Source organism: Gymnoscopelus braueri, assembly GCF_963280865.1.
Source record: "Gymnoscopelus braueri genome assembly, chromosome: 21".
In the NCBI taxonomy this organism is placed as follows: Eukaryota; Metazoa; Chordata; class Actinopteri; order Myctophiformes; family Myctophidae; genus Gymnoscopelus; species Gymnoscopelus braueri.
In genome coordinates, this window is record NC_137623.1 from 30,858,488 (window position 1) to 30,875,094 (window position 16,607).

The window sequence follows — 16,607 nt, forward strand, 5'->3', positions numbered from 1 at the left end:
GTGTGCGTGAGTAATTTGAGGAGACATATTTTGTGTTTTGATCAGCTAACACAATAAGTCTCTCTGTCCCACTCCCTTCCCTAAACTGGCCAACGCTCCACTCTTCTTCCTCTTGGCTCCCAAGCTGTGTAATGACCTCCCCCTCATTGGACTGCAACCCCACTCCCCCTTTTCCACCAATCTAAATACTCTGCTCTTCAGACTCCCAAAAACTCTTCATTGTATCACTTGTCAACTTAAAATACATACATGAACTAATTATTCTTGCAGATGTTGGTTACTTGTTGACAGCTGTTTAGACAGAATTGCTGGACAAATGCAAGTTAAGATGCTAGCTTTCAAATTTACCTGGCATCCTAGTTGCTTTGAAGAACTACATTTTTCTTTGAAACGTTTACCCGTTATTTGACTAGGGATCATGGCATTTACCAGAGACCCTGGATAAGAGTGTATTAAATACACATAAGGGGTGGTGCATTACCATTGCACGTTTTCAATACCTTATGATTAACCATATTAATCCAACTGGACACCAAGACATTTTGAATCCTGCAAGGAGCAAGCAAAATATGAGAAAACATACAGTCAAAATCCCATTAAAAATCCAAGCACAACATGGCCCTGGAGAGGCGTACTTTATTTCTTTTGTCAATATACTTCAGGAAACAATATACAAAGCAATGACGTGATCACCATTCCTGATGTGTGGTGCAGTTCTACTCAGTAAAGTATGGTGGCCGCTACAGCTCAGGGCACTGCTCTTCAATAGTGGGGAACAAACAAAGAACTGGGATGGGGCGTGCTAGAAAAGAAAAGACAACCCTCGTATGACATGCTTGCCAAAAACCTTTCAATAAACTAAAGTGTGGTATATTCATGTAAATGACGTGATTTAAGACATCCAACAAGGCACTAGTGTACAAACCAAATCTAACATAGTACTCCCAATAAAATAATACCCAGTGCTCGCTTTAGTTTAGCATGTTTATTACAATACATACATTTCACATTTGACCTTGTGACCTCTCCATTGCCCTGCTCTGTCTCAGGTGTGCATGATTAGTGATCAGCATTGTCCTTCCACCTTTCAGCAGTGCCCAATACTGCTGCATGGTTGCCGGTGGCAGCAATACCACCTCTGTTCCAACTGGATGCGGATAACAAAAATAGTGATAATTCATGATTACAACTTATTCGGACATAGTCATCACTGCAACTTTTAATAAAAAACATTTCTTTCCTCTTCATCATTCTCTTCATTAACTCCACTGACTACAGTTGAACCATTTCTTTCCTCTTCAGCATTCTCTTCATTAACTCCGCTGACTACAGCAACTGTACAAAGGAATGAACTTGTGGCTGGCATGATGTGGCTGTGCCACCTCACCTTTTTAAAAAGTACAGTTCTCCACCATAAACAACAAACCAATGACACAGGAAAAAAGTATTCTTGAAACAAAATGACTAGGAGAGGTTTAAAGTGACCGCAGTTGATGTCATTCCCTCAGGAGGAGATCTGTCAGTTGGGCTGCCAAGCGGGCAGGGCCAAGACCAGGGTAGGGGCTATAGCAGTGGGAATGGTCCAAAGCAGCACGCCATCACATAAGTCTTTCTTTTTCTCTTTAATCAAACACTCACTCCACCACACCACCAGGCACTGTTATTTTCAGTTGGGAAATGCAGGGCAACTGGAAACTGCAAATAGATCATTGAACCATTGTGAACAGTCATAATGACCCTTACAGTTCAACCCAAAAGGGACGAGTAAATAGTAGGATCTGGACTAATCAGTTTGCAATAATTCCAACAAAGAACTAAATTAGAGGCCAGTGTTCCAAACTTTACGCTGTGCTCCTTTGCATGTTATTAATGGCTTGAAATATCTTGCTCCATGCAGGTCACATGACATGCTCAAGGCAACGGTTCAAGGGCCCATCAACAAAAATGAAGCTTTAAGTCTGCAGACAAGTTAACATGACGGAAAGGCTAGCTAATGAATATAGCTGGCCTCTTGTGTTGATTAGTTTGGATGTCAAAAGCTTTGATAGGCATGGCTTTCCATGGCTTCAATCTACAAAACATATTTACAACATAGATAACATCTACAAGAAATCTACATTTTTCCCCCACCGGGTTTCTTTTTTACAAAACAGTGTCTTGTAAATCAACCCCCACCTGCTCCCCTCCCATATCAACAACTCTTCCACTTCTCCCCCTTATGCGCGCCCAGCCCAACGGTCCAAAGCCAACCCGACTGTAGCTCCTATGTGTTAAGACTGGGGGCAACAAGAACTGAACAAGGGTTCTCCCTCCGGCTTCCAACTACGGTATGTGCAATGGGGTGTTTCCCAGCTCTCACTTCGACTCAACCAGAAGTTCTCAGACCATGAAAGAATTCTGATTCTTCAGTTTTTCAAGTTCTTTGATTTGCTGTCTCAAGAATAGTATCCTGTGGGAAAGAGTGGGGGAGAGAGTGAGCAAGAGTTAGTTGATCATTCATACAAAGCAAGATTAACCACTTAAATATAGTTAGTTGACCGCAGGGGTCTATACAAGGACCCCTCCTTTTTCCCCTCTGCACCAAATCTGTGCCAAAAATAGCCAATCTACAAGCTGAAAATGTTTCGCAAACGCAACATATTGTCAGCTTGTAGATCGGCTATTTTCACTGAATTTTCACCCCCAGAGTAGGGACGCGAGGGTTCATATGGTTAACATTTATGTCAGCAGGTATGTGGTCCTCTCCCATGATTTCTCACCTCTGCTCACGCAATGTTGCTTGGATTTCACATACTCTGACCAAGGATCGTAGATTTTTTAGCTCGGTGCAATTGTCAGACATGCAGATGCTCCCCATGGTGTGGGCCTCCTCACGTAGTCTTGATGCCTTGAGGAAGACCAGTTTGTTCAACATGAATTAATTAACAATGACCTAGATATCAATATTGTGACAATATTTATTTTCCATTCATTTTATTCGTTGGAGCATTGTGAGCTTGTAGATCTGATATGTTGTGAACATTTTGGAAAGGTATACCAGTAGAAGACAACTCTTATGCCATTTCACAATATGCAAAATCCCAGAGAATATCTAGTCTCATATCACTAAATATAACAGGGCTATCTTGCCCAGCCCTAGTTCCTATATACAATTTTTGTGCTGTAGTTAAAGCAGTATAAATCAGCTGTCCCAAAGATGCAAATAAGTTTGGTGATGCTAAAGGACATAATTTTCCATAGTACCAATAGTGTTGACGTTGAATTGATGTTGACGATAAAAAGTATAGAAATGGCAGTACATACCTGTTTCTCTGCGTGGTCGGCAGGCCAGCCCTGGACATGTTTGATAAGATTCTCATTGAAGTAAGACGCGAGGGTGGGAGTGAAGGTGCAGGAGGGCCGAGATGCTGAGGAGCTGGAGGGAGCGGAGGCAGAGTTGGAAGCGTTGCTACTGCCATGGGTGACGTGGTTGTGACCGGGGGAGGGACTCCTCTGACTGTGACTGCTGTAGAAAACACAGACGTAGTGACGGGTGGTTGTTAAATTGCCATTTTCAAGCATTACTTCATTTGTTTATTTACGGGACAGTGCACGTTAATGAACATTCAATACAAGTACATTGGGATGTCCGATATTGTCGGCCGATATTTGCATAAAAATCGATATCGGAAAAGATCTGTATCGTTTTATTTTCATTTTTTAATTATTTTTTAAATAAGTTACAGGAGTTCTTACTGTATGGTGTGTGTGATATGAAATGTGAGCTTACCATAATCACAGTAATCCCTGCATATATCGGTATCGGTTGATATCGGTATCGTAAATTAGGAGTTGGACAATATCGGTATATCGGTAAAAAAGTCAATATCGGACATCCCTACATGTACAAGAATTCAATCCATTTTCTCAAACATGATCTCATATTAATTTAGCTTTAGCTAGAAGCTAACTCCCAGCCGTAGTCTTACATATAATAAAAGCGCGACATACCACTGCCTACAAATACATTTAAAAAAGACCATACCTCATTGAAGCTTAACTCATTGAGTGCCATTAACGTGTTTCACGTGTTTTACCGCTATATCTGAAGCCTTTTTTTTCTTTTTACATATCTAAGATTTAAAATGTATAGACTATAGTCCATACATAGTATATGGTCACATGTTTTAGAAATTTTTAATAATTGTTTTAGTTGTGCTTTAAAAAAAAAGAAAAGGCACACAGGGTGGGGCTTTCCCTACAGTGAGGCTATTCCATTGTAGGCTTCCCTTGATGGAGAGGACATTCTGTCCAAAAGTTGAGGCCAAATAAAGAGCATGTTTCTAGTTCATTACTGCTGGAAGTTGGTAAATGGAGGTGGTTATTATTAGATGGCATTATTTACCTACAATCACTGTGTGAGTGAGTGCTTTGAGCTATGTACCGAGAATCAAACTGAGGAATTTGTGCCGTAAGCAAGCCTGGTGCTTTAACATATGGGACTGCGTTTGCTGTTTAGTAAAGGAAGTACCTGCTAATCATTGACAACTACCAATTTGCTTGTCTAAATCTAATACGAGTAACTAATCTGAAGAGTATTTAACATCCAAAATGGATAAACAGGCCCTCAAGTTGGCCTACTACCATTACATAATGGCTAGTGGCTATTCAGCATCTTATTCCAGCAGTCACCACTAGATGGAGCCACAACACTACAGTTGACAGACATGTACATTGTCAGGAACAACTTTCTCCTAAATCTCCCTCTTTCAATATCAGATAATAGCTACTGGATGATTCCTGAATTCCTCTTCATTTCCACTGCATTGCTTTTAGTACTCATCTAGCCTATGGAACTGCAGCCATTAAGTGTGCACACAGGGTAGATACAATATACATGTGCATCAAGGATCTTTCCTGACAGACTCAACTCAACAGTTACTAGGGATGTACAATTGTATTGGACGGCAAAGGGAAACTGTCATTGTCATTATTAATTAATGCCATTTAATCGATATTACGTAGCTTTATTAGGAATGGCTTGACAGCTTATGTGTACAAGTGCAACAAGCATACTACTGCACGCTACAAAACTGCCTGCTCCGGCCTGACTCCATGTACAGCAGATATCAATACTATGGTCTCAGTAATTACATCGACACTAACGGCAAGAGTGTTGGGGTCACCAGTGTAGTGTTAGCAAAACAAATGCGAACTGGATTCTTCATCAACCTGGGGGGCGTTTCCCAAAAGGCAGAATGAAATCATCCAGGATATAAGACAAATCAAGGTTTGACCAAGTCTACAGTGCATCCTAGCTTATGCTGTTCCAACAAATGTCAAGCCAGGTTGAGGTGCCGCCATTAGGTCAAGCCAGGTTATCTTCCTTCGGTAGACCAAAAGGTCGACCAGAGATTTCTTCAACAGCCCACAATTGTTTTTTCCCCCGACAGCCAGCTGCCCTCCTGAGATGCGCCTCGCAATTAACACACACACACGGCCTGTTGCCTGATTTGTGCTTCGTCTTACCACGGTGCATTGCGTCAGAGCCGATCTACAAGCTCACAACGCGTCTCATCCGCAGCACTTGCGGTCTTGTATATCGCACAATGTTATCCACTCGACACCATCGTGCAGCAAAAAATAGACCAGGCTTGAGCTTGCTGTGCAGAGGCATAGCACAGAGAGACTTCGCTTGCAACATTTTGCTAAATCAATGGATTTAAGAACTAGGGTGCATAGCCTTGAATCAAGACTAGGCCTATCGTAGATGTATTTTATCGATTGACATTTTTATACAAAAATGTTAAAATCGATAAAATACATCTACGACAGTCTTGATCCTACGATAGTCTTGGTCACACGTTGTGTGTGTAATGTGTCATGTTAACGGTTTCATTTGGGTGGTGCACACGTAGGCCTACGTAGCTTACCATTTAAAAACGCACGTGACTTGTATTAAATTATGGACAAAATTTAACATCTGGTCAGAAACATATTGTATAGCCTACAGAAATCGTGTATGAGGGTCCCTGGTGACAGACATTTTAATCTATTTATTGAGTTATAGTAGCCTACTTATTAACCTATTCCTCCGTCAGTGAATACAGACAGGCAGACAGATGTGATGAATGGAGAAATGATGCGGAAAAACTACTAGATCTTTGGCTTGGTAAACATAAAATAAATAGCCTACATAAATGAAGGAATGACGGGTCAGTGTTTCCCCTAGGATGAAGTTGTAACTGTGGCGCTGGGAAACCTTCTCGCATGCGCGTAGCGTGCGCTAATCATTTTTTATTTTTTTTCCTCAAAATATTTAATCAGGTGTCTGAGCTTGACAGTGCCACTGTGGCTATTAAGCTCTAAGTTTGGAAAGCTCTACCATACCAAGATTTTGACAAGATATTCTGTATTTTGATTTAATATGCTTAGATGATGTACGGGCAAGCATTACGTTATCGATTTGACCCGGAATATGAATTGATACGCCGTTCTGCAAATACAAGCTTCAACTTAAGTTACTCACCGTCGATGCATCCATGACATGCAACTTTGTTAGCATTAGATCAAGACTAGGCTATCATAGATGTATTTTATCGAGTCTGACTGTCATAAAATTAAAAGAGACGAGACGAGATGACAGTGACCCAAGTCTTTCTGCTGCCATGCACTTGTCTCACTGACCAAAACGTGTTTATACAAGGAAGAATTGTAAAACATAACACTCCATAGGATATTCTTTTCAGGACTAAGCTAGATCACAAGCTGGGAGACCGCATTCTCAGCAACGATGTGGCAAAACACAAACATCCAAGTTTCCTTTTTTACAGACGTCTTTTTCATGGACAAAAGAATCAATCAATTAATCCCGGTCCGCCCCTCTGGAACTAAAGTGACGGCGTGGGGCAGCGAACTCACTTTTCAAATCGCATTGACTTGTGACATAAACAACTGACACAAGTTTTAATATCCAGACTTGACGTCAATCAATCAGTTAAGATAGAATTAAGTGCAGAATCTTATGAGATCGGGGGACATGCGTTCTTGTGTTGCGAGTGTGTTGAATGCGCAGCGAGGATTTGGATTATAGAAACCAGCTACTGTCTTTCATAGATATGCAAATGTCAGAATCAATAAAACACATGATCCAAGGCTACATCTTTCTGAACATCATCTGTGTTGAACTGATCATAGAAAAGCATAGCAAACATAGCTGTAAAAACAAAACTGTTACCCTAGGGGAAGCCGTTTCACAGGAGAGACAGGGGATAGCATGAGAACGCAGCCCAATTCATCCTTCATCGCACAACAGTGTCACGCATCTACAAGCTCACAGCGTGTTGCAAATAAAACATGTAATTACATTTTCATTAAAAAACAAGCTGTGGCGGTCAAAAACAAAGCGTGGCGTGCCGCTACTTTTAAATGCATACAGGGGAAAGACTGCGGGTGAAAATATATTATGTCATCACCAGTCAGTCAATTTGATCCACTGCAGCTGCACCTGATTGTTCATAGTACATGATAACCTGACCTGGTAGTGTGTGTGTGTGTGTGTGTGTGTGCGTGAGCGTGCGCATGCACGTGCGTCAGATTAGCGGGCTTGCCGGGCTATCGGCAAGGCCCCCGTCCTTGCTTCGGACTAGCGGACGTATTTCTCAGCGCCCCCCGCTGTACCGTTCCATACAGTAGCGATACAGATAAATATCAAACATGTTTGAAAATGGTCGGAGCAACTCGGGAGGTTTAAGATTGGATCTTTGCACCCTCACACTAGATGATATTTATGCCCGAGATTCACTCCCGATCTAAGCTGGGGTAGACAGGCCTCCCGATACCCGGGAGAGTCGTTTCAGATCCCGAATATCTTGTAGTGTAAGGCCAGCTTTAGCGAAGGGTCCATTAGGGGTTCAGTGTCTTGCTCAAGGACACTTTTACACCGGGATCGAACTAGGAACCTTCGTTCCCCAAGCGGCCACTCAACCTGTTCTTTTCCATGTCTACTTGTTAGAGACGAACTGAAACGAAAAATCAGTTTTTCACCCTTTTAGAGTATATTATCTATAGTCATACTGGCGAGATAATATATGCCAAAACCCAAAACATATAAAAAGTCCAATCTTGATTACAAATTAAATTGTCAAAACAAAAAATTGCACGCCTGCTCATCTTAGCAGGTACGCTAATTTTAACCAATAATACCATATTGTATACATCTCCCTGTCAAACCTCCACACAGAGCTATGATTCATTATACTCATCTAGACACTAGAGGGCTGTGCATGTTGAAGGTAAACAAACATGGCTGCCGCGCATTACAAAGAATCTCTTTTCAAAGCTAAACAGTACATTAAAATAAAAGTCTGAATTATTTTTTGAGTAAAATGGGCAATGCAGTAACAGAAACTTGATTCAGAACGGCCTTGTTTTATTTTTCTTTACGGTCAGACATGACCTCCAGGCGGGACATGGTACTCGGCAACCCGAAAAAGAGTTACTCATAGCCAGGTAAAACATGTGCATATAGCCTGTGTCTGGAGGTTGTAAGCCATCGTGCGGTTCAACCCTAGCCCCATTTCTGTGGTTCTGTGGTTGAGACGCATGCAGTTCCTGTTTCACTTGGAAATACGCCACGATAAGAATATTAAAACACTCTCAAAATACGATTTCATGTCACTTTTAAGGAGGTCAGAGTGTGGGAGGCCAACCTACCCTTGGCGGTGGATGGTGCGTGGCGAGGCGGCCGTGCTGTCGTGGCCATGGTGGTGTTTATCGGCTGGATGGGGCTGCTGAGGTGTGGACTGGGAAAGCGCCGAATGCTTCACCACTGGTGTGCTCACCTGAAACAAAATAATAGAGCAGGAATGATACCTCACTAAGAAGACCTCAGAAGGAGCAATAGGAAATTGTCTCAAACTCCCAGAGCCTCATTTATTCATTCAAAACAGACACCAAATTTGGACTATGCTGGCACTCTGTGCATTCAAATTCCTTCCATCATAAAATATTCAGTGCGAGTGCCAGAGGGCTGTGGTCCTACTTTTGGCTGTGAGATGACGGGAGGTGTGCTGTGGTGGGGTTTAGCATTGGTCTGTGGCGTGCTGATCCTGGGTGAGACGTAGGACCTGGGCGATGACGCGTCCGACGTTAACGACATCGGCGACTGGTTTGACTGCTGGGCTGGTGGGGTCAACACACACACACACACACACACACACACACACACACACACTATGCATCATTGTCAATTCTCTATTCTGACATGTTCCCTTGAAGGAAAACAAAACAGACGGCAGCCCGGTTGGTCCTTTCAAGGGCATTTAATGCAAGTACACAGAGATCAACATGAATGTAACAGTGCCAACTGTATGGTACACAGCAATACTACAGTTTTAAAATTTGAAGCTGATGAAGATCCATTGGGATCAAAACACTATTAATAAAATAAAACAAGTTCCATTTCCAAGCTTAATACTGAGTGCGGAACGTTTACTTTTCTCAAGGGCTTGGTTGCTTACCTTGGGTGGAGAGCTGAGCAGCTTGAGAAAGGAGAGTAGTGATGTTGAAAGCCGATGGCCCCGCAGTGAGGATCTTGTGCAGCATCGACTGTAATGAAGCTTGTGTGACTGCAGCGGTGAGAACTAAGGAGAGGGAAACGGACAAGAAATGGTCACTTCTTCCACCTGACCAAATCGCTTTGGTTTCTGCATTACAGCGTTGTGTTGTTGGTGATCAAATTGCCCCATACACAAAGTCCCTCCCCTAAAACACTGACCGGCCAATTGTATATCAGCAATGCTTACCCTTGACATTCGATTCAGACAGGAAGTGTTTTTAGTCTGGACTTTTGTGGGGGGGGGGGGGGGGACAGAACTCACCAGGAGCTTGTAGCCAGTTTTTGATTCAAAAACACGGCAGTGAAATCTCCTGTGGATCACCCAATTCGGCCAATCGCATAATCAGCTCAACATAAACAAAAATGATGATTTATGTTCTCAGGTAATGCAATGTGTGGTATATTTCTTACAGCAAACCAGTCATTCAGCAAACCTGCTTTTGACAGTAAGAAGCTATCTTGGTGACACCATACCATCAACTGACTACCCATCATAGCCAGTGCCACAGTGGTCAAGTCAGAAAATTACAAATTCCATATCATTCATTTGTAGTTTGATGTAGTCAAAGCATGTTACTCCATTTACTCCAAGACTCTTTATTGTAACTCATTGACCTGAATGCCTCTCTTTGATCCAAGTAGCCTTACGGTAAGGTAAGTGTTACTTATTTTATTAGGGAGACTAGGAGGGCAGGCGTTCCAAGTCGGCTTCACGGATTGATGGAACCGCTTGAGCTTGAGCCGCTAAGCCAATATAAATGTGTTGGCCAATCAGGGAAGCCGATGCATACAATCACCAGTCCACACAGAGAATTTCTGCCTCTTGCCAGACCGTGGGCCGACAGACACGGATATTATTGTTTTTTTGTTTCTCGGTAACGGTTGGTCTGTCCGAATTACCATTCGGCTCTGCAGCTTGGGGTCAAATGAGACACAGACGGCAAGTTTGAGCCAGAACGGTCAGACACTGACTGAGTTAGGCCAGGGACAAATTTTGTGTGACACGCACTTAGAGAGATTCCGCATAGATAAAAGGGTCCTGACCAGGGCTGTCAGAATTGGCCAAATCGATCCATTCAAATGTACATCATTTTCAATATAAATATATTGTATGCAGTACAGCAGAAGTCTCTTTTTTCCTCTATATGTGCCGGCCGCGGTTGATGCAAAGAAACGTGCTCTCTTGCTAGATCAAATTAATGAGTTAATATTTATTTTATTCTATAGCCAATAAAGCTGTAATGGTTTAGATAAAGCCCGGACCTATTTAGAGAACGGAGACGCATCGCTCCAAGGACCCGTTTCAGCTTGGCCCGTTATAATTTTGAATCAATTAAAATGACGTGTGATGATTATACGTGTGTGCTTTCTAGCACCAACTAAGCAGCGAGTCTGGTTACTGTATGTGTGTCTGCAATGTTAAGTCTGTGCGTTTACAGCAAGGTAGCCGTTTTATCCTTCATTGTATGACAGTGTTGCGTGGCAAACACCGCTAATCAGCAAGCCCACAACGCGTTGCATCAACGATACATTGTGGACTTGTAGATCGGCTCACGTTCACGTGCGACACCGCCATACAATGAAGTTAAGCCTTGAGGGGAGATTTCTCAACTTCTCATTCGAATATTCGTTGACAGCAGAGCATGTGAGAGGAGCGGAGCGGGACGATTTTTTACTTAGTGGGTTTATAAAAAAGGAGCGAACTCCGGTCCGTCGCGCACCACATGTTTGAGCATGCCCGGTCGCACGGACAGACAAAGAAATCCTCAACACTGCAACAGATGTGCACTCGCTTTGCGAGTCCCCCTCTCAATGACTTGATCTTTGCCTTGCTCCGACATACACACACACACACAGTCAGCCCTGCCCTCTTCTCATTCACAGACTCACACACAGGGAGAGATACTTTCTCTCCGCAGCCGGCTCGCCTTGGCTCGTTTCTCAACTTAGAAAGATTTAAAGTATTTGTGACACGGTGAGATTGCACATAAAGCGATGGAATGTCAGCGACCAGATGCCCCACTCCGTTGTGTCAATAAGTAAACTAACACGCTACATGCCATTAGATTAGCATCTATATATACATATTTTTTGGGGGGGGCTTTTCTGCGTTAAGTGGATAGTATAATAGAGTGTGACAGGAAACAAGGACAGACACAGGGAGTGACTCACAGCAAAGGTCGGTCTCGGGAATGGAACCCGGGACTCGCTGTCAAGCTGCATTAGACCCTTTACGTGGTATGCACCTTAACCACTAGGTCATCGGCGCCCCACCTTGTTTTATGTTTTGACTCAGCTGTCAGGACGAAGAGTGTTTACACTGTGGAATCTGTGCAGTCATCTTATGCCGTTCACTATTTAACATAACATACAGCCAGCCTCCAACTAATGGATTTAGCAAGCATTTGTATGCTAGAGAAACGGGTCAGTGATACAATGTAATTTAACTGCGCTTCTCTTTGACAGCAAGACATAAGTGCCAGAGTTAAATTAAGTTGGAGGTTGTTAAAAAAAAAGGGGGGGGGGGGTTGTATTGCATCGTCCGAGGGGGAAATTAATTTCCTGCATTCACCCGGCAGATTGCTTGCTAGGTGGGGAGCTCAGTGGGGAACTTGGGTATAATGTTTTGCTCGGGGACACTTTAGAAAGTCAGGGGATCAAACCGGTGACCTTCCGATAACCAGATCAGCCTCTCTACCCACTCAACTACGACTGCTCTGCGATCTGCTATGAATACAGTGCAATCATATTTTACAAAGGGAATTGACTTAAACAGTTTAAATTTCATACTGATCTAACCCATTCCAAAGAGCATCTGATTCCTGTATGCGTTCATGTGGGGCCATGCAGCACTTTGTCATATTATTTCCTTTTTACATTAATAGTGTACTCCATTGTACCATTGGCTGGTTTATTTGCCTTTATTGGATATTTACCAATGATGTCTCAAAGCTTAATATCCACCGTCAAGTTGTGAATAAAGATTGTGGTTGACGTGTTTGTCGAGTTCTGCTTTTAGCGTCCAATCTTAATCCCTGTGGTGCAGTGGATCACAAGCAAGTGTATCTGTAATTCTGGCACCAGGAACCAGGCGGTTATTTGAAGCAATGGTGTAAAACCCCCGGCGGGTATTAGGCAGTGGGCGGCTATTTGCGGTAGGGCTACTATTTGGAAATATACGGTAAATCATTTCTGATTAAATCATTTCTGCTATCTTTAAAATAACAAGAATGACAGTCATATTATACCAGCTTGTGGCGAGCTAAAACCCTTGAAAAGTACAGTCATGATGACTCTTACTAAACATCACCAAAAAAACGAAATATTAAACTCAAGAGTTAAATTAAGGTGCCTTTCAGATCTAAAGTTGACTTAAAAAGGTCCAGAGCAAGAACCACATTTTTACATTGTTGCAATAGTCATCATTTCTGCCTGGTTTGTGTTCACACAGTCCTGTGTTAAGCAAACCAAAATGTGTAAACATATTAGACACTCAGGTCATTATATTAGATAAGAATACTAATGAAATTCACTATGTCTCTGAAACACTGTTCAAAGGAGTTGATTATGTTATTTAATACTGCAGTTTTTATTACAAGCCTAGTAGTTGAAAGTTATTTTTGTTTATAGTTAGATGTTGGATTGTTTGTGCCTGTCAAGAGTGCATGAATGTCCCACTTTTGTCCGCTATTCTTTAGTTATTTTCCCTTGCTTTCGTTTGCGAGAAAACTTAGGTGTTAATTCAAATGCTTTAAATGCTTGCCGGTGGGCAATCTGGGGAACCCATCGTCAAATAAAAGGAAAAACAGCGCCCACAGCGTTTTTCACTTTTGCATTTGACTCTGGGGGGAGTGATTAAATAGACCGACGCTGACTGGAAACCGGCGTTTTGGTCTGCCCTCAGCCCTCCACTTCCGGTGGTGCGCCTATGTTTTAACAATACTACACAACACACTAACACCATTTCTCCCAAAGAACATCGTTTTGGTTATAAGCCCACTTGTTTCTATGATGAAAGAACAAGTTAAAATGTTACTAACTTTCCGTGTTTTTTGTCATCTCCGAGGGCGCTGTTGTTAAATGAGTTTGGGTTTGTTTCCAGTGGGAAGTGAGCGCACAGATGTAAAGCCCGCCCACTACATTTGATTGGGTAAAGCGCGGCCTGCTCCATGATTTGAAGGCACGCCCACTTGTAGGGCTAACGCTCACACGTTCTGAACGGGGCTCCCGACAGATTCAGTAGCGCAGCTTTGAATCTGTTCTTGAGAGATTAGCCGGAGGGTGAAGAGTCGTGTGTGTCCGTGTCTACTGTAAGTTAGCGACGCTAATTCTATTCCGCGACCGGAGGTCTTACGTGCAAGCTTAAACTAAAGCCAATGAGGAACGAGGAGAAAGTCTCACTACTAGCACAGCGACTGAATATAGACCACAATAAATATGAAATAAATGTGCATTAACACATTGGGTGCCAAAACCGTATATATACGGTTTTGGCCATACTAACGTTGAGTGCCAAAACCGTATATATACGGTTTTTGAAAAGATTTTTTTTTTTTTTTTTTTTAATTAAATTTTATTTTTTCCTTCACAGCAACAGGAAATATCACTCCTACAAGATTTAGACTCCAATCCACCTCCTGGTTAATTTATGACTTCAAAAACCTGTATCTCGGCTCCTGTGTACTTTTTTTTTTACAAATGTTAATTTAACTATTTTCAACTGGCTGCAACTATGGAACGGATTACCGAATGTTTTTAATTTTTTCCCCCCGATTGTACGAGACCTGTGTGTGTAATGAGGGGATCACCGTGAGGACGGTGATCACTGAAAATATTTTGTGACTACTTGAAAAAGGTTCAAAATTTAAAAAAAATCCTGGCACTCAAAGTATAATATTTTAATAAACCTCTGGCACCCAATGTGTTAAATCAAAAATATTTTGTGCAATAAATATGCATTCGGTAGCATAACATAATCGGCGGTAACGTGACATAGATTTTGGCAAAACTGTCTATCCAACAAGCCTATCTCGATAGTAATTCTAATTAAATCAGTGTGCAGCTTACGGAAAAGTCTCTGGAAAATACCGGCAGCCTCAGCAGAGAAACACTGACCCACATCTTTACACAACCACTATACCTCAGCTGCCAGGTGCTCTGTCAACTTCACTGAGGAACAGGAACTTAAGTTTCACAAAAATGCATCAGTTAGAACAAAATATTTTCCCAAATCAAAACTGAACGGGAGTGGATGCAAGTCGGGAAATTAAAACTAAGAAAAATAATTTCAAAATGGCTTGGAATAATGCCTGCTACAAACCGCAAAGTCATATTCACAGCTCCAAACCCTCTGAAGTGAAGCCAATAAGTTATTATCCTCTCACCCGCAGACTGAAGAGGTGAACCACTCCTAGCCATAGATCACAAAGCAAGCCATTAGACTGACATGAAAAAACACAAACACACACACACGTCGAGTTTTCCGCTTGGTCTGCTACTGGTGCATATTGAAGTAAAGCTGCAGCGGCCACGGCACAGGGAAGTGCTTGTGTTGCATGGCTCCTTCGAGTCGCCTTGGAGCACTACAGAGCAAAACGGACAAATGCAGCACCAGGCTGCTTCATCACAACATCTGAGACACAGGCATGGCAAATCTGAACATACGACAACGAAACTGAAGAATATAAGGAATAGGGCTGCACGACTAAACTGAAGACCATAGGGAATAGGGCTGATGACGTCAATGATAATTTCATTGACGTCATGCTAACTCATGAACAACCCCAGTTACAACGTCAATCACACTTACACAATGTGAAGCAAAACATACCATTACTCATCTCCACAAAGCCACACATCCAACAAGCAGATGGGACCTTCTTGGACGGACACTTTTGCCGATTTTTGATCGCCGATTGAGTTTGCCATTATCGCCCGTTTTTCTTTGATAACACGGGCTAGGAAGGTCGGACGGCGACAAACTAATACCTGAGTATAAGTTCACTTTGAGCTGCATCCAACACATCCACTGCTATTTCCGTCGGCCTTACCGTTAGGCAGCTAAGGGCAGTTGAAATTTCTTTTGGGGGTAATAGATTTATTTTATTTTTCATTCGACATTTTAAACGGTCGGAACACCAAGGCATCTCAAACGGCAGTTGGGAAACGCTGTGTTAAAGGATCCCCATTAGAGACACATGAATGAGCCTCTAGTCTTCCTAGGGTCCTGAACAAAGCACATACAATACAGATGTAAAACTAAAAATACAAATTAAAGTAAAAAAAAATGAAACTTTAAGTAGTTTGTGATATCATAAGGTTGTGTTATGAATATCCCTTCAGATTGTATGTATGAATGAAATGGATGCATTTGATTTCCTGCCCATTATTTCATTCATTGTTGACCATAGTATTTTCCCATCATTTTTTCCCCTCACTAATCCCATGTTTATAATACTATTTTTATTTTACCGCATTACTCTGTTCCTTAATTGACAGCAGATTTGTCTATCCATCTTCAAACCTAGTTTATTTGCCGTTTACTTTGCATTATCCCTAGAAGTCAAGGAGTTCTTTATCTAGCCATGGAGCACCTTTTGACCTATGGTGCCGTTATGGCATCATAACAGCAACACCAGGAAGCACACAACAACCCCAAAACATCACCAATAAACTCAAATATCATTAGTAATTAGGGATGCCCGATCGATCAATCAATAGGAATGGGTCGATTTTTTAAAATCTAAATATGAGATTGGGACATTCTGATCATTTCTGGTCAGCAATTGTGCAATCCGATCAATCACAGCGAAACATGGCGAGTTCCTTCAACTGACAACAGAGTGAAAATAAAAACACACAGAACGCACCAAAACATCCCCTATGCAGCCACTTATGCTCACAAACAAGCTTGTGAATCGGCTATTGTCAGCACGTGCAACACAGTCATATGACGAAGTATAAATCAGGCTACTCTCACATTGAGCCCCTCTGCTACCCCCCGTCGGTG

The 16,607-nt window shown here is 42.2% G+C and overlaps 1 protein-coding gene across 2 annotated transcripts in view; it reads right to left on the reverse strand.

The window, feature by feature from the left end:
- Positions 1–620: 620 nt before the first annotated feature.
- Positions 621–16,607, reverse strand: part of waca (WW domain containing adaptor with coiled-coil a) — a 29,554-nt gene continuing 13,567 nt past the window's right edge. The window contains exons 8-13 of one of the 2 annotated variants that reach the window (XM_080417372.1): positions 9,501–9,623; positions 9,023–9,162; positions 8,695–8,822; positions 3,304–3,496; positions 2,760–2,887; positions 621–2,449 (exon numbers count right to left, since the gene is read on the reverse strand). In XM_080417372.1, coding sequence (XP_080273498.1) covers positions 2,380–2,449; positions 2,760–2,887; positions 3,304–3,496; positions 8,695–8,822; positions 9,023–9,162; positions 9,501–9,623 — 782 coding nt within the window. In that variant the 3' untranslated portion in view covers positions 621–2,379. Of the gene's footprint in view, positions 2,450–2,759; positions 2,888–3,303; positions 3,506–8,694; positions 8,823–9,022; positions 9,163–9,500; positions 9,624–16,607 lie in introns of both variants that reach the window. The other variant, XM_080417371.1, reaches the window with a different exon arrangement.